The sequence below is a fragment of the Cucurbita maxima genome, unplaced genomic scaffold (assembly GCF_002738345.1).
Source record: "Cucurbita maxima cultivar Rimu unplaced genomic scaffold, Cmax_1.0 Cma_Scf00010, whole genome shotgun sequence".
Lineage (NCBI taxonomy): Eukaryota > Viridiplantae > Streptophyta > Magnoliopsida > Cucurbitales > Cucurbitaceae > Cucurbita > Cucurbita maxima.
Genome location: NW_019272026.1, coordinates 2,729,865 through 2,747,653, shown reverse-complemented (window position 1 = coordinate 2,747,653; position 17,789 = coordinate 2,729,865). Strand labels below are relative to the sequence as shown.

Genomic DNA, 17,789 nt, shown 5'->3' with positions numbered 1-17,789 from the left:
TAACCGGCTAAAACTGACAATATTTGCTAACCGTAGACTTGGGCTTTTACAAACAGTATTAGAGCAAAACACGGGGCGATGTGCCAGCAAGGACACCGAACCCCAGAGCTTGCAAATGGTATCATGGCCAAACCATAGGGGGATTTGCCCACTAGAATGTTGGTCTTTAAGGTGGAGAAATGTGAGATCCTACATTCGAAACTTCCATATATGAGGTAACAAAATTGTCTTTTATCTATTTTATTGCTCATAAAACAAGAAGTGGGTAAATAATTGTCACCCCACTTGTTCTTCATGTATACAATACTCAAAACCAAACTATTAGCCGTATCTAAATTTTGTATATACTTTCTTCCTCTTCTTCTTCTTCTAATTTTCACCTAAATTGCAAGAATCCCAGTCGAGAAAATCCCTCTGTTATAGGGCGAATTCGACGCCGTCTCCGCCACCGATCTCGCCTCCGACCGACATTGCTCCTTCGTCTCCTCCTTCTTTATTTGGCTCGACCGGCACTCCGGGCTACAAAACGCCAATTCCCCTCTGCAAAATTTTCACAACCCATCAGAAATTTTGATCGGAATAAATTAAATTCTGAACCAAATAAATTTTTGGGTATTGTTTCTTTACTTGTAAATGTATATATCTTTCCCCTCTAAATTTTTCCCACACAAATGACACGATCGGAGGAAATCAGCCGTCCGGCGCGGCGGAGTTTCATCGGCGGGAGCCATAATCGGAGGCGATTTCTCACAACACCTACTAGCGACAAGACCGCCGTCATAGTAGACACGTGTGGAAGATTCGTGAGGTCCACGCATGGTAACATAAGTGTAATTCTCTTCCACGCCGTCGAGTTCGTCGTCTTCCTCCGGCGGAAAAGACCCACCGGCCAACGCGATCGGGATCGGAGCAGGGCAGCGAGCGGAATTGAATTTCGGGCTGAAGACGGCGTGTTTAACCAAAATATCACATCCACGGACGACGGAGGTGGAGGTGTCGAGGGCGGCGACGATGCCAAGTCCGACGGCGGCGTTGTAATTTTTTAGATTGCCTCTGGGAGAAGAGGAGAGGTCGAAATGGGAAGTGGGGCTGGCGGCGGAGGCGGAGGCGGTGGTTGTGGTGTCGAGGAAGGCTGGCCGGCAACGGGAGACGAGAAGCTCCGATAACCTTCCGATGATCGGACGTTGCCCTTTGGCCAACATGATTGAGAGAGAGAGAGAGAGGATCAGACGGCAAAGGCAGAAACAGAGAGAGTGGAGAAATGAATGGGAAATGGGGATTGTACTTATAAAAGTAGGGAATGAAATTATATGAAATAAAGGTAAATTAAATAATAATATTATTTTTATTAATAATAATAATAATAATAATAATAATTGCATCAAAGGTTGCTTTTTGCACATAAAATGGGGGAGTAAGTGGGCTCCACTTACCTTAGCCCCTGGTTTTGGTTTTGGAATTATTTAGGGTTTTTTATTCCATTAAATAAATAAATAAATACACGTATACATATATATCCTTTAATTTAAAAAATATAATTAAAAATTCTAAAAATATTCTTATTATTATTTCTCAATATTTGAGTATTTCGACTAATATATATATATACGTATCAATATATCATTTAGTTTAAAAAATATAACTTCAAATTTTTTTAAAATATATTGTTAATTTTGGATAAAAATTTTATTCTAATATTTAAATATTTCAACTTAAATATATATATATATGCATACATGTATCCTTTATTTTAAAAAATATTATTTAAAAAAATTCGACATTGAAAAATGTAATATTTGAATATTTCGACTCAATAAATAAATAAATATATATATATATATATATATCATTTAGTTTAAAAAATATAACAATTTAAAATCCCTAGTTTGACCATTTTAAGCAAGCATATGAAAAAATTGAGTGACAGTCGATATTTTTCAACATTGGGGTGTAGAATTTTTCAACAGTCTGCATTGTCGTTGCTGCTGCTCGAAACTGTTAATATTTTGTTTTGAAAATATTTAAAAATTTTCAAATTTGTGAACTAGCTATGATCAGGCAACCGTCAGACCGACACTCAGACTTTTTGTTCTTATCTTTTTTTATTCGACTATAAACTATAGAGTTGTTTCGTAGTCCAGCTTTGAATTAAGAGATAATAAAACCTTTTATAAAAATTTAATTTAATTTCTAGTCATAATATTTAATGTCATTAATTAATATAGTTAGCTAAATAGGAAATATATGTTCGTGATGAAACTAAAATGGCGAATAAAAATTATAATTTAATTTAAAAAAAAAAAAATAAAGACTGATTTGGAAATTACAGGGATTATATGATAATTAAGGTTTGTTTTATTTAATTAATGATAATAATCCCAAATCTCAATATTGTAATTGAAGATTGGCCATTTTGGGCTTCTTCAGATTTTTATTTTTTTAAATAGCATATTTGATTTGGGAATATTTTAAAGAATATTTTAACCATTTTATAATAAATTCTCTTCAAAACAAATGCTCCCAATTTATGCTTATTTTAATTGGTTAATTTCAAATATTTTATTCAAATTTTTAACTATGCATTAAAATTTAAATAATTATTATAATTACATTTTTTTTTTTATGATTGGTCAAAATTGACATTATTATTATTTATTTCATTTAATTAAAATGATCTTATAATAAAATAAATATAACCACTTAATTAATATTTATTCATTTATAATGAAATAATAAATGCATTTGGTACAACAATTTAAGCAATTCCCAACAAATTCTATGGAAATTACATTATAAAAATAAATAATAATAATTTAAAAGATAGAAAATAAAAAAATAAAAAAAATAAAAAAAGTAGTTTTCAAAATGCTAATTATTTTAGATGATGTCATTGTCCAATGATTATGACAACGTTTTAATTTTAAGGGAGTGGGTCCCACAGTGGGGACAGCTTCACGCACAAGAGATTCCATTTTGTTTCAATCAGTGTATGACACGTGTCGTGAATCGGAGGTATGAGTACAGGTGTAGTTCAGTGGAGCGGTCTGTAGTGGAACCGTCTCACTTCAAGACCCGACGACAATAATTGAAGGCGATTACTCAGACCACTATGAATGGGCTAAGCGACACATCGTCTAGAGCCCACTGCTATTAAAAGGGAGGCCCCACATTCTTCGGCATCGAAAACGACAGGTCGGAACTGTAGTCCCATGGTTTCTAATTCCCGTTATGTCCTCATTATGAGTAAATTACTTTAATACCCTTACTGAATTCCAAAAATCCACTATCTAACCTCCACACGGGACAGCTTGCTTCTTTCGTTTTCGCTACTTTTAACGTTAATGACTATTTTACCCCTCTTTAATCTCTCTAATTACGATATTGTCCTTTGACTTATTCTCTTGGTTATTATTTTTTCTTGGTAGTTTTTAATAAATGACTTTTTTTTCAATAATAATGAGGAAAATATGGTGTCAATAATAATTATTTGAAGAAATAACATACCCATTATAAGTAATTTATTAATAAATAAATAGGATATAAATTTATTTTAAATAATGATATATTAAAGATTTATTAGATATAAAATTGAAAGACGAGGACTTATTAACCAATAATAATAATAATAAATAAAAATTATATAAATAATTTTTATATTGCCTTATGATTTTGAATATTAATTATTTGGCTTACATCATTGTGAACTATTCAACATAATGACTATTAAAATTATTAAAGAAAATTCAAAAAATAAATAATTAACTAATTTCATGGTCTTGATTTAACCTATTTTATAATATTCTCAAAATAAAAATATCTTTTATAGTAAATTAATTGGTTGCGGAATAAAGGGGCAAAATGGATTAAAATTTTATAATTATCATTTTTTATATTAGAATTATTTTTTAACAATTTTATCCAAATTCTTTTATGGATAAATTGAAAAATATCATTAATGTAATTTAAATTTTTTATTAATTCATTATATATTTTATCTTTAAAAGCAAAGTAAGATAATTCAATTAATTAAAAAATATATCTTCGACCAATCTTTGTTTGTGAGGTAAGAGATGGCAAATCTCACTCACTCACATTATTGAATTTGTAACAACCCAAATTCATTGTTAGCCGTGAGCCTCATTGTTCTAAAATGGGTCATTTCCACACTCTTATAATGAATGTTTTGTTTCCCTCTCCAATTGATATGGGATCTCACAATCCACCCCCTTAGTGCCCAGCGTCCTCGTTAACACATTGCCCGATGTTTAGCTCCGATACCATTTGTTTCAGCTAAAGTCTACCATTAGTAGATATTGTTTAAAACGCGTCCACTAGAGAGAAGTTTCCACACTCTTACAAGGGATGTTTTGGTCCTCCATCTAACCGATATGGGATCTCACAGAATTGAGTTAAAAAAAAAAACAAAAAACTCGAGACTTTTGAAACAAACAATATTTATAAGTTAAAAGAGTCACTACATAGATTTGAGAATCAGCATGTCATCTATTTATAACTTCAAGATCCGCATTCAAAACACTATTGTTGTTGTTCATCTCATCTCACACGTTCAACGGTTTAAAAATATCAGTCGTATTGTGACCGACTTCTTAAATAATTTGATCGAAAAGGTAAGGTTTTGGAATTTGCAAGTGAGTAAAATATGGTATTTTTGTTAAGTTGACTTTTGTAGACTCCCTAGAATTACGGTACTTTGTTTGATTGGTTGACATGAGATACAAGTCAAAAGAGCATTGAATTGTGTTCTTTGGACTTATCCATACATGTCTTTCCTTCACCCAAAACTTAACTATTTTACCCACCACAACTATATCTATATTGAATTAGGGTTTTCGAGCGAGACCAGAAGGATTAAATGACAATTTCGTCCTTACATTTCAAAACCGTGTATGTTAAAAAAATATTCAATTTTCAGTTTTTTAACCGTTAATAAAACAAACAGAAAATAATTCAACATATTTAATGATTATTAAGAGATATATACGTTATGACAGTGTCATTGGTTGGAAAAACCTTCCAATGGTTCGGGAAATAACTCGATGAGTGCACTTAATTTTATGAGCTAAAATGTACGATTTGGATTCGTTTATTTATTTAACAAAGTAGGAAAAGGGTTATTTGGGACCGATTTATTATCGAGTTTGGTAAAGTATTTTGATTTTAGTGATTTTGAGGGAGTTAATTATAAATAATTAAAATTTTTAGAACCCGTTTGATTATTATTTGAGTTTTAATTTTTGAAAATTAAGATTTAAAAATTATTTATGTTTTTAAAACATACAAGAATTGCAAAAAAAAAGGAAAAAAGGAGTGAAAATGAAAGTGGGCCTTGGGCCCACGGGTTTGATTATTTCTATCGAGCCCATTCAATGCCAGGCCCAAACAGCCCATTTGAAACATTCAAGCCCAAGGCCCAACACATGGACGTGCCTTATTGGGCTAAACTAACCGCCAGACCGAACCGAGTAAACCGTCGGTTAATCGGAATGCCCCGGTTCCATTTTTGTGCATTCCACTCTATTTTTAGCGGTTCGGGTCCGCCGACACCAGAACCGAACCGAACCGAACCGAACAGAATCTTTTACAACTTTATTAGGAGATTTGTTCTATGTTTTAAAAAATTTAATCTTATAAACACTAATTTTATTTACCAAAAAATAGTTTTAAATAATTAATTTTAAAATTTAAAATTAGGGATTTTAAGAAAATAGATTTTTTTTTAATTATTTTATTAAATTATGTTTTAAAAAATTATAGTAGCATTTAAATAATTAAATTGATAATTTAGTTTAAATAAAAATGATCCAAGCCCTACAATTTGTTTGGGAAGAACACGGTGGAAGAATCGATGGCCGAGCTTAAAATTCGTTGGATCCATCAATCTTCACAGAGACAAAATTTCAAAGAATTAAAGTTCTGAAACAAAAAACCGTCAGAACTCTGTTCTTGATCAGAAGTTCCAGAGGAACGAATCCTGATCGTCCAAATTCTCATCTCCATAATCAAAAAAAGGAGCTCCAGAATTTGTAGTGTTCATCAAGTCGTTGAAAAACGGGTTATACTCCGGAAACAACCCGAATTCCGACCCGTAGTTACCGGATCCCATCGCTGTCGAAAGATCCAAAAATGTCGATCTTTCTTCGATCACGGCGGTGGTCGCTTCTGAAACTACCGATGGCGACGGCGACGGCGACGGAGAACCAATGGTGGGTTGGGTGCATTCCGACGAAGGCGGTGGCGGGGGGTTGGAGTTAGCGAACTGAGCTGCCACGGATTGAATCTCTGCTCTTGAGAGTAAACTGGCACCGGCTATCTCTGGTGGGTTATTAGGGAAATTGAAGCGAGCGGTGCGGCCACGTAGGCAAAAAAGACCCGCGTCGAATGCACGCGCGGCTTTCTCTGCTGAATCATACGAGCCTAACCAGATACGTTCCCGGCTGTTGGGGAGGCGGATTTCGGAGACCCACTTGCCCCACTTGCGACGGCGTACACCCTTGTACCGTGAATCGGGACTGTCGACGGCGGCGGCGGCGGCGGTGGATGGGGACGACGGCTTCGTCATACAAGGGATAAAAATGGTGGGAAAAAATTAAAATTTTAATTTTTTTTTTTTTTTCCTTTTCCTTTTTGTTTTTTTTTAGTGGCGGCAGTGTGTGAGTTCGTGTAAGGAATTTGGAGGATATTGCGGCTGAGAGTGGGAGGTGAAGGGGTATAAATATGGGTGGAAAGAGCCCATCTTGGACCGGAGCAGGGAGGCGCGTTGAAGGTGGCTGGAAGTTGCGGAACGCGTGGGGACAGTCAGAGGGAAAAGGGAGATGACGCGTGAGATTGGCTTTGGGGTTTGGCCATTCATGATTATGTGTCTTTTTTTTTATTTATTATTATTTAAATTTAATTTATAAAATGTAAATATAGCCACGTCATGTATGACATGGGCTAGTCATTTACTCGTGCTTTAAATCGTTCTTCATGTGAATTTCTATGATTTACTCGTGCTTTAATCCATTTTCACTTTTTAATCCCTAAATTAGGTTTCGGATACGTTTAAATTTGTTCGATTAGCAATAATAAGCGGATACATACTTTTTTTCGTCAACGGGAAAGCCTAGAGTTGTGTACGAGTTACGTTAGAGAAATCTTTTGGATCAAACCGAAATTTTCAGTGGTTTGGGTTGGTGATCTGAGTAACCCGAATAGAGTTCATAACCCAACACTGTATTTTCAAGTTGAATTGTATATTAATAACTAAAATCTCATCAAACTCAAATATAAAAAATTCTTAATTTTTATAATAATTTTAAAAACAGGGCACCAGCAAACCGACTCAAAATTTTAATTTTCCTAAAATTCAACCCAACATAAATCAAAAAAAAAAAAAAAAAAAAAAAAAATCTAACCCAACCCAACTTACGTAGAGCAGTCCATGTTGGTCGAGTTATCGGGCCATATAAATATTGTTGATAAAAGTCTTCAACCTTCAAGTAAGGTGGTTAAACTCTCTCGAGACCAAAAGTCAAGTTACAGGACGTTCCAATTTTAGTGATACAATAAAATAATCATCATAAAATCTATTAAAATCAGATATCATAAATCATATCTAATTCATCTCATACCATATAACAAATTTAATAATATTTAAAAGGGTATGTTGAAAGAACAGGGACCATAAAAATCTTAAATATTTGTAGCGAATTTAATCACATGCCTAAGATGTGATTTATAAATTAAATAAACATTTTGAAACTATATATTATACAAATAATATTAGTTAAATCCTATGAAGGCTCAAAGAGGATGGGCTTGCGTCCCATCACAAAGTTTGACCACGTGAACTCAATTTCAATTAAAATTTTATTTCTTTTTTATTTTTTTTTCCTTTTCTATTTTTATGCTTAAATTACAAGTGTTTGTTTTATTCTAGAGTTCCCCGACCAACTAGGGGTAGTATTGAATATTCCCATATCGCCCGTCCATTACGTTTTTTGGTCTAATTTTAGGCTCCGACTCACTTTATGTGAGCGAACAGTCTGACTCAAATGGGTGCTCCCTCAAACTCCGAGACGAACCTTGTAGAAGAACTCTTTTATGTTTTTAGGGTATCATTACTCGTGGTGATAGCGTCACTTTTGCTAGCGTGAGTGCTTCCCTCTTAGACGAATTGCTCCCTTAAAGAAACGGAGAGGGCTTTCGGTTGCTTTTGTTTTTAAAATTAATAATTAAAAAAAAAAAAAAAAACAAAACAAGGGGACAGAAAGGGAATTAACGATAGGAAAATAATAAATAAATATATTTTGGAAATTTGATTATAATAAAATTAGGCACGTGATTTATGTGCATTAAATTATTGAGACACTATTGGTTACGTGAGCACAAAATTAAGGATTTGGTTAAATTTATAATTTAATTTAAAATATTCATGTATCATTAATTATTATAGTTTATAAATTATAAATTTGTTTTGGAATATTAATAATTATATTACGTACAAAATCTCTATTTAATTTTTTTTTTATTCCTCTCTTTAAAATATTTATTTCAAGCAATTTACTTACCATTTTATAGATAATTTAACATAAAATTAAAATAGATATAAAAAAATATATTGAGAATTTATTAGATAGATACAATATTTTAAAGTTTAAATTTGAAATTAAAAGTTTAAATACGTATTTGATCGTGACAAGAGTTAGCGAGGGCTGGAATTGAATATCAAATGTAATGTAGAATTGGATCTAAAACTCTTTTACTAGGATTGGAACAAGCAACGAACGAGTGACTATAAGCTCTGCTTAAGTGCTTGACATGCAGTTAGTTCAAAACATGTTTGTTAGATGATGAAAGTCCCACATCGGCTAATTTAGGGAATGATCATGGGTTTATAAGTGAGGAATACTAACTTCATTGGAATGAGGCCTTTTGGGGAAGCTCAAAGCAAAGCCATGAGAGCTTATGCTCAAAGTGGACAATATCATACCATTGTGGAGAATCGTGTTCGTCTAACATGGTATCAGAGCCATGCCCTAAACTTAGCCGTGCCAATAGATTGACAAATTCTTAAATGTCGAACAAATGACTCCAAAAGGAGTCAAGCCTCCTCGAAGGTACGAAGGCAGTCAAAAATGACTAAGACTCCAAAGGAGTCGAGCCTCGATTAAGGGAAGGCGTGCTTTGTTCGAGGGGAGGTGTTGGATGATGATAATTTAGGGAATGATCATGGGTTCCATTGGAATAAGGCCTTAGCCATGAGAGCTTCTCAAAGTGGACAATATCATACCATTGTGGAGAGTCGTGTTCGTCTAACAATGTTTATCATGTACCCGTGCGAAGAGCACCTGCACCTGTATTTCTGAAGGGGCGGGATTCGAAAGAGAAACTATAAGACTATCCTCTTTCAGTATAAAGATTTTTTTAGATACAAAAGAAATAAGGTGGGTTAGGGTTTTTTTTCTTAGTCTTTCTCTGATTCTAGTAGATTCGGCTTGTGTCGGTTAAATAAAGCACAGAGTGACCGAGCTTCTTTTTTTATAGTGTTGTCTGCCGTGTGATCTTTATATAAACATGAAAATCAATAGATTAAGCTTATACTTTAATTAAAAAAAATAGAAATTATTATTATAAAAAATTTTGCTATTTAATAAATAAAAAGTGTTAAAATAATATTTTTGTTTTGTATTTAAAGAATTGGAAATGATAATAAAAACTAATAAATTAGTTTTAAATGTTTTTAAGCGAAAAAATAAAAAGAATTGCCAAAATATTTATTAAAAAAAATAAAAAAAAGGGAAATACGCATTTCGTAATATATATATATATTTGTCGCATTATCGGAGCAATATCTAGAAGGGTCTAATTTCTCCGATAAAACCCATTTCCACTGCGGCAGCTGCTTTCCAGTTTCTAGGGTTTATCTTCATCGTTCTTCTATAATCTTCTATCCAATTGGAGCCGCTTCTCCATCTTTATCTTCAGGTACTCATCTCTTTCTTCTTTTCTCTCTCGATTCTTCCAGGAAATTTCATTTCTGTGTCCTTGCAATGTGTTTGGCGGACAATTTTAGCGTTTTGGAGCTTGAATTGAAATTGACTTAAACTCTTTTGAAATTGTTCCTTTCTAATCTTTTTTTCATATTTGGTTTCTGGATTTTGGGTGTTTTTTGAGGTTAGAACGTGAAATGGCGACAGCTCAACTCGCTGGGTCTTTAATTTCTGCTAGGAACTTGCCTTCTTTCAGTGGGCTTCGACCTTCTGCGGTGAAATTCTCTCCTTCTGTTGCTCATGTTAGAGTCGGGGGTCTGGCTAAGAGATCTTACACTGGCTTGGTCGTCAGAGCTGCTACTGTGGTTGCTCCAAAGGTTCCACACTATCCATTCTGCTAGTGCCTGTCATTTTTGGCTTTAGTTTGTGGTTTCAGACGATGATTTGCGAAATATAGTTGTGAATTTGCTTTTCATTAACCAATTTTAAGTTCTTTGTTCTGAATTGTATGTCTGTGAAATATGCCTCATCTTCAGGTCTATAATTTGGTTTCTTTAATCTCTGTTCGTCCTTTTCCGTCCAATTTTCTTCCTGTTTTCATTTTGTAACTTGTTGTCTATTTAGTTGCCAAGTTTCTCATTTGTTGATATTACGTTTTTGACTGTCTTGTATGGTTAAGTAATTACAATCATAGCTGCAATCTGCGTGTATCTGTTGTGACGGACAAGTTTTTCCCCAATTACTGTGTGCAGCTGCAACTATGGAAACTTTAATTTTGGTGTGTCGAGATTCCTGAAACAATTTGAGTTTATATAAGTAAACTGCTACAAGTTTCTGGCAGGGTGCATTTTATGTTGGAGGGTGATCTTTGAATGCATGTATATAGAAATTTACTTACGTGCGTGAACTGCAATGTTTCAGTACACTTCAATCAAGCCGTTGGGCGATAGAGTGTTGGTGAAGATAAAGGAAGCTGAAGAGAAGACTGATGGAGGGATTTTACTTCCAACAACCGCTCAGTCTAAACCCCAAGGAGGAGAGGTTGTTGCAGTTGGAGAAGGCAAGACAATCGGAAACACCAAAGTGGAAGCTAGTGTAAAGGTATGCATTTAATCTGTTTACACTGTTAATTCATTCAATGTGTTTTGTTTTGTTTTATAACCATTGAGTTTTTTGATTCAATAGACTGGTGCTCAAGTAGTGTACTCCAAGTATGCTGGAACTGAGCTAGAGTTCAACGGTTCAAAGCATCTTATCCTGAAGGAAGACGATATAGTCGGTATACTAGAAACAGATGACGCGAAAGATCTTCAGCCCCTAAATGACAGGGTCTTGATCAAGGTTTGTCTTCATTTTGCATACTACTTCAATGTTCCTTTTTGGCGTAACCCATAAGACCAAATTGTCCGAATCTTCCGATATGCTTGCCCGATATCTTTGGGGGTCGTGTGTGTCGAAAGTCTTTCTGATTTACATTTTGAGTCACTGACATATGGTTTTATAACTCCTTGCAATTGTCGTCCATCCTTTCCCTTAAAAGTAGGAAAGAGTTCTAAGGGAAAGGTAGGAAAGAGTTCTATATTGTTTAGAGTATTGAGTATGGAAAGAGTTCTATATGGTCTAGTCTTCCATCATTTGGTTCAAATGACAGAAATGTAATACTTGTTCTAATAAATTTGATCACAGGTGGCTGAGGCTGAGGAGAAAACAGCCGGAGGTTTGTTGCTGACAGAAGCAAGTAAAGAGAAACCGTCCATCGGAACGGTCAGTATAAGCATACAAAAGCGCACCCTCCTAGTTTCATTATAGATACCAATGCCTGTATGATTGACATAAAACATTTGGTTCACACAGGTGATAGCAGTTGGCCCTGGTCATCTGGAGGAGGATGGCAAGAGGAAACCGCTATCCATCGCCGTGGGAGATAACGCAATGTACTCGAAGTATGCCGGGAACGAGTTCAAGGGTAAAGATGGCTCTGATTACATCGCATTGAGGGCTTCGGACGTTATTGCAGTTCTATCGTAGGTAGTTGTGATTGGCAATGTAAAACATCTTCTTAGTGAGGTTTGCTTTGCCCCAAAAATGGGAATTGAGATGGATTCTGAGGGTCGTAGAGGCTTGAAACAAAGGCAACTTTGATGGAAATTTCGGTAATAATAGAGAATTTGTTTGTTAGATCAATACGATGTGGCCACTTTTTGAATGTTGTTGCTTGGAAATGCGAAGCTTGAAGCTTCTATTGACCATTGTCACACGGTGTTTGACCAAATAGGGAGAAAACATGGAACTAGGAAGAGTAATTTTAAATGGTGACCATAATTGACTTTGGGCTTTGAATGGTGACCAAAATTTGATTGTGCTTAATTTTGACTTCAATAAGGTAGCTTGTCTTCTCCTCGGGTGAGTTTAGTTTATGTTAGACTCGACTAACTACGGTAAAATATGTTCAATATGGAGAATCTGTATCTAATGGTGTCTTTACCCCGAGTAAGCTAGGTTGAGTCGTGAAAAGTTTATATAAAAGATGGGAGAGTTTTTACTTAATGAATATTCCATGAATAAACCGTCTAGCGAAGAGATCATAATTAAAAATCATTCGTATAGATATATTGTTAATTAAAAATCATTCTAAATAATTATGAAAAAGAAATGAAAAAAAAAAAACAAAAGAGCTTCTAAAATTTAAACTCTTAATAGTTTTTTAATATATTAAAAAAATGAAATAATTTATTGAATATAAAATAAAAGATCCGGAAAAATAAAATCGTACTCCAAATTTTACGGCCATTACTTCTCTCATCGGACTTTCTTTTCCACTGTCCTCTCTTAGTTAGGATCGCCGTTCGCCGTTTTCTTCCTCCGACGGCCACATCGAGCCAGCGCCTTCCCTCCCTTTGCTTTCTCTGCTCCCGACTGCCGAACTGTCCAATTTCTCTAACGATTTTTCTCTCGTTTGATCGATTTCCAAGTCGCGGGGCTTTCCAGTTTCCAATTGAAACAGGATTTGCTTATTATTATCGGTAAATTTCATGCGTTTCTATTCGTTTCAATGTCATCTACTGTTCTTATGTTGGCTCTTTAATTATTTGTTGGTTCGCTTTCCCCTTCCGCTGCCCTCAGGCAGCCAATTCGAGTGCAATGTCGCTTGTCTCATTGCGACCCTGATGAGCTTTCGGCTCAAATTTTTTATTTGTCTTTGATATATTTATGAATCATTTATGAACATGGGTTTCTTTCTCGCGGAATTATGCTGGGGAACATGGATTATTGCTGCTTAGTCCTGGATTTATTTCTGTCATTTAAGGATGTGCAGTCTTTCTTTATATTCAACCAAATTTAGTACGATTACTTTTGTACTTGTGAATCCCGAGCATCCTATCATACAAAATTGTTGAAGCCCCCAGACAATTAAAACTAGATAATTCGAAGTACTTGAATGCGACTCCTCTTAGTAAGAATCTGTATGGTTAATTTGATTTACGGATTTTTATCATTAAATTGACTTTGTTTTGTGTCAAGGCAGATGGGTTCAGACGTGGAGGCTGTGGAAATTAGTAACTTGGAAAGGGGTCTATTGTCTGAATGCAATTCTGATTTGGAACCTGAAATCGATGATGAGCCCGTGTTGTTTGCAGCTTCCTTCCAAGAGATGGAAGACAGCTTTGTTAAGTATCATACAGCACAATGGGTCCTTTACTCCTTGCTTTTGATTTTAGCGTGGGGGATTGGGTTGTTGATGCTGCTTTATCTACCAATAAGACGATACGTTTTGCGGAAAGATATTCAATCGAAAAAGCTTTATCTTACACCAAATTCTATAATCTACAAGGTAATTTGTGAAGTTCAATCTATTTTAATTTACAACCTTTGGTGTTTCTGTTAAATTATTGTAAGTTCTCCCACTGATTGAATGCCTAAGGATTATCATGATTTGTAGTTAAATGTTGTTGCACGCTGTCGTATAAGTGGTATAAGTGGCTCTACAGTGGAACTATATCCTTTTCATTTTAGCCTAAACCAGTAATATGCTTCCACTGTTCACTCTTATCTTTGATCTCTGAAAGACGGTTCTATGAATACGAATAAAACTATTTGCTTGTGTACCTTAAGGAGTATTGTATTTTCCATCACAGGTTACAAGACCTGTACCTTTTCCATGTTTTGGAGTATTGAAGAAAGAGAAGCATGTTTTGTTGCCTTCAGTGGCAGACATTATAGTTGAACAAGGTTAAGTTGTTGTTGCTCTTGTTGTTGTTCCTTTTTTAATAATGGTTTACTAAATCTAAGCTTCATATTAACCTTCTATTCCGTAATGCAGCAAAACAATTAGTTGTAATAATTGAGGAGGAGAACAAAAAATTTATGCATTTAATTTTCGTAGTCAACATCAAAAGGATATCGAATTATAAATAAGTTTTCTGGGGATGTTAGCAATTAGCCAACAAGAAAATGGACAGATGGGAATTTGCAAAAGAATAAAAAGACGAGTTCGAACTTTGGCCCATAAAATTTGTTGGGAAGATCTTGGAATCATTGTTTCTTAGATAACTAAATTTATTTTGACTTGTATTTGATTAAGGACCATATTGACTTGAATTTCTATAGCATTAAAATTGTAAATATTGTAAAAAAATGCATAGTTTAATGAACATTTCCTTGTCGTTTTTGTCCTAAATTCATAAAAAAAATATTATATCATCACGATTGTGACGTGTTGTATCCATGCTTAGGAAAATACTCTTACTTCTTAGAATTGAGGTTTTGGATAGATTTGGCAGCCTCCGTGTTGCATTCCTTCGTTTCTTCCTCTTCATTCTCCTTAAACTCCTAGTGCCTTTTGTCTAATAGAGAGGAGGTTAATGTGGTGAGTCTACTTTTATCTTTTTTGCGATTAGCGTGTGACCCTTGCGAGGAGGGATAGTAGAATCTGGATGCATCCTTCTAGGGGCTTCTTGTGCTATTTGTTTTTCATGTATTATCTAATTTTTCTCCTTCATTTGCTACCTCAGTTTCTTCTGCTTTATCCTTGTTCTTGAAAGTTTTAGTTTCAAAAAAGTTTAAGGTTTTTGCTTGCCCAGTATTACATGGAGAGTTATTGCCATGGATAGTGTCCAAAAGGCATTCTTCCTATGTGTTGCACTTGCAATGGTGCATTCTTCGCAGGAAGTACGATGAGAGTCTTGATCATTTTTTGTGGGAATGTCAGTTTGCTTTTCTTTTGGGTCGTTGGAGGAATTTGTTTCAGGTTTGTGGAGCACGCTATTGATGAGGTGCTTCTAAATCCTCCTTTTAGGGAGAAGGCCAAAGTGGTTGTGGCAAGCTAATTTCTTTCTTGTTTGTGGGGTATTTGGATTGAGAGAAGCAATCGAAATTTTGGAGAGGTAGCTAATTTCTTTCTAGGTTGTGGCAAGCTAATTTCTTTCTAGGTTGAGTGAGGAAGTCTGGGAGGTAGCTAGGTTTAATGTCTCTGTGTGAATTTCACTTCCAAGTGTTTTTTTTTGTAATTAGATCTTTGGTATTATTCTTTTGGATTAGAGTCCTTTTTTTGTAATTAGAACTTTGGTATTATTCTTTTGGATTAGAGTCCTTTTTATGTTGGTAGGGTCGACTCTCTATGTGAGATCTCACATCGATTGGAGAGTGGAACGAAACACTTCTTATAAGGGTGTGAAAATCTTTCTCTAGTAGATGCATGTCCAAACTGTGATGTTGACTGCGATACGTAATAGGCCAAAGTGGACAATATCTGCTAACGATGGGTTTGGAGTGTTACAAATGATATCAGAGCTAGACACTGAGCGGTGTGCTAGTGAGGATGCTAGGCCCATAAGAGGGGTAGATTGTGAGATCCCACATCGATTGAAGAGTGAAACGAAACACTCCTTATAAGGGTGTAAAAATCTCTCTCTAGTAGACGCATTTTAAAATCGTGATGCTAATGGTGATACGTATTGGGCTTTGGCTTGGGATGTTACACTCTCTTTTTCTTGTAGAATCTGTTGTGTTTGCCCTTGCTTCCCTTCAATTTTCTCAATTTCTTACCCCAAAAAAAATCTATTTACTACGACATTTAACTTTTAAGATCTCCATCCCATGTTTACAGGATATCTACAGTCTCTCTATGGAGTTTACTCTCTTAGGATAGAGAATGCTGGCCTGAGAAGACCACCTGGTGATGACGTTCAAATTCAAGGAGTTACAGACCCAATTGCATTTAAAAAGGTACTTTTTGGTATCAAGGAATAGGTTTCCAATGATCTTAAAGGTCACCCTCGTTCTGCATTTCTCAGGCTGTTCTAATGCGTCTCTCTGATATGAGGAATGATGGCAGTGAAGAAGTTCCAAATACAAGGGTAGGTCATTTCATAATCCTACCTGTCAAATGATGACATTGACTAAAAATACATATATTTTTTCTAAATCATAGGTGACATCTCCATCGAAATCTCTAAAGTATGACCCGTACTTCTATTCGGGGGAACGAGTACTTCAGAAAGTAGATGAGGTTGGAAGCTCTGTGAAGGTATCAACTAATTATCCCTATCCGTTTTTATATAAACGCCATTGTTTTTCCTTTTGTATTACTGATTGGTTGGTTGTGTCTGCTACAGAGAATTCAAGCTTTGATTGAAGAACAGCGGTCTCAAGCATCTAACCCTTTAGAATGAAGTAAGTTGATTAAAAACATCTGGGAAACTGTAAACACTGAGCTCAGTTAAGAACTTTATGCGTGCCTTACCCAACTTTTGTGATGAGTGTCGAGTTTACTTTGCTCGAGCAAATAAAGCTTTCACTGGTTTACTACTTTATTTTTGAGGTGGCTCAAACAATATAAGATCCCACATCGGTTGGAGAGGAGAATGAAGCATTCCTTATAAGGGTGTGGAAACCTCTCCCTAGCATACTCATTTTAAAAACCTTTAGTGGAAGCTCAAAAAGTAAAGTCTAAAGAAGACAATATCTGCTAGCGGTGAGCTTGGCTATGTTTCTGGGCCTTGTACAACACCTCTATTACCATTTGCTATTTGATTATATCAACCAAAAAATACTCTAGTGAGTAGATTGGTTCTAACGTCGACCCTGCATATCATTCTTCCTCGTCTAGATGTCTCTTTTAGATGCTGCTATCCGAGCACCGAAACGGTAGAAGACCAGTCCCAGTTTTTCAAGGATTGGAGCTGAATAAGCGGAAGAAAATGTACTTCTAATGACTAAGGTTTGTTCTAAACTCTCCTCTATGGCTGATGAGTTGATGAGTATCAATTACCATTAATGAACTGATTGAGGCTGAAGTTTTCTGCAAGAAAGGTTCAAGTTTTTATTCTTGCTTGTATAGATAGATGTATTTTTACCCTTGAAAACCACCCTTAAAGTATATATGATATACATATGGTTTTGGTTTTTTATAGCTTAAATTAAACGTTTAGTTCTTGAACTTCAAGATCGTGATCATCGAGCTTCTAACCTTTAACGAATATCTTACAAGTCCTTGACATTCCAAATGTGCTGATAGATCCCGTAAACTTTCGATGTTGTGCTTAATAGAGTAGATTTTTTGTTTCTCGTGTTCGTGTTATTGTTTTGGTTTCTATTTTGAATAATCAAACAACTTTTTCATTTATTGCATGCCATGTGATTTTACATTATTGGGAGTGGTTGGATATACTCCTAATGACATTGAGGCATTAAAATGATTATTATAGTTTTTCTTTTAGAACAATAAAAATTTAACTACTGATGCTTGGTATGGTATAGCTAATTCATGAACTTTATCATATTCTTTTTGCATTCAGT

General features: G+C 35.0%; 4 protein-coding genes across 7 annotated transcripts; 2 read left to right on the top strand and 2 right to left on the bottom strand.

Annotated features, from left to right (window-relative positions):
- Positions 1–216: 216 nt before the first annotated feature.
- LOC111485554 lies at positions 217–1,281 on the bottom strand. The gene is made up of 2 exons (XM_023132472.1): positions 628–1,281; positions 217–540 (listed from the first exon to the last, which is right to left on the bottom strand). Exons 1-2 carry the CDS (start codon positions 1,200–1,202, stop codon positions 381–383), a joined length of 735 nt encoding a protein of 244 aa, XP_022988240.1. The 5' UTR covers positions 1,203–1,281; the 3' UTR covers positions 217–380.
- A 4,502-nt stretch (positions 1,282–5,783) lies between these two features.
- Positions 5,784–6,857, bottom strand: LOC111484996 (ethylene-responsive transcription factor ERF017-like). Its single transcript, XM_023131684.1, has one exon. It carries the CDS (start codon positions 6,578–6,580, stop codon positions 5,969–5,971), a length of 612 nt encoding a protein of 203 aa, XP_022987452.1. The 5' UTR covers positions 6,581–6,857; the 3' UTR covers positions 5,784–5,968.
- Positions 6,858–9,847: 2,990 nt separating this feature from the next.
- LOC111485588 (20 kDa chaperonin, chloroplastic-like) lies at positions 9,848–12,178 on the top strand. Of its 3 annotated transcripts, none has more exons than XM_023132529.1 (6): positions 9,848–9,987; positions 10,182–10,369; positions 10,914–11,093; positions 11,178–11,333; positions 11,679–11,756; positions 11,847–12,178. In XM_023132529.1, exons 2-6 carry the CDS (start codon positions 10,190–10,192, stop codon positions 12,018–12,020), a joined length of 768 nt encoding a protein of 255 aa, XP_022988297.1. In that variant the 5' UTR covers positions 9,848–9,987; positions 10,182–10,189; the 3' UTR covers positions 12,021–12,178. The 3 variants fall into 3 exon arrangements, with proteins under 3 accessions (XP_022988297.1, XP_022988298.1, XP_022988299.1); XM_023132530.1 differs by having other exon boundaries at positions 9,856–9,987; positions 10,177–10,369; XM_023132531.1 differs by having other exon boundaries at positions 9,860–9,987; positions 10,165–10,369.
- Positions 12,179–12,759: 581 nt separating this feature from the next.
- LOC111485590 lies at positions 12,760–17,433 on the top strand. 2 transcript variants are annotated; one of them, XM_023132532.1, is made up of 8 exons: positions 12,760–13,015; positions 13,519–13,824; positions 14,129–14,222; positions 16,099–16,217; positions 16,286–16,348; positions 16,423–16,518; positions 16,607–16,664; positions 17,101–17,433. In XM_023132532.1, exons 2-7 carry the CDS (start codon positions 13,519–13,521, stop codon positions 16,661–16,663), a joined length of 735 nt encoding a protein of 244 aa, XP_022988300.1. In that variant the 5' UTR covers positions 12,760–13,015; the 3' UTR covers position 16,664; positions 17,101–17,433. The 2 variants fall into 2 exon arrangements, with proteins under 2 accessions (XP_022988300.1, XP_022988301.1); XM_023132533.1 differs by having other exon boundaries at positions 12,760–13,019; positions 13,518–13,824.
- Positions 17,434–17,789: the final 356 nt, after the last annotated feature.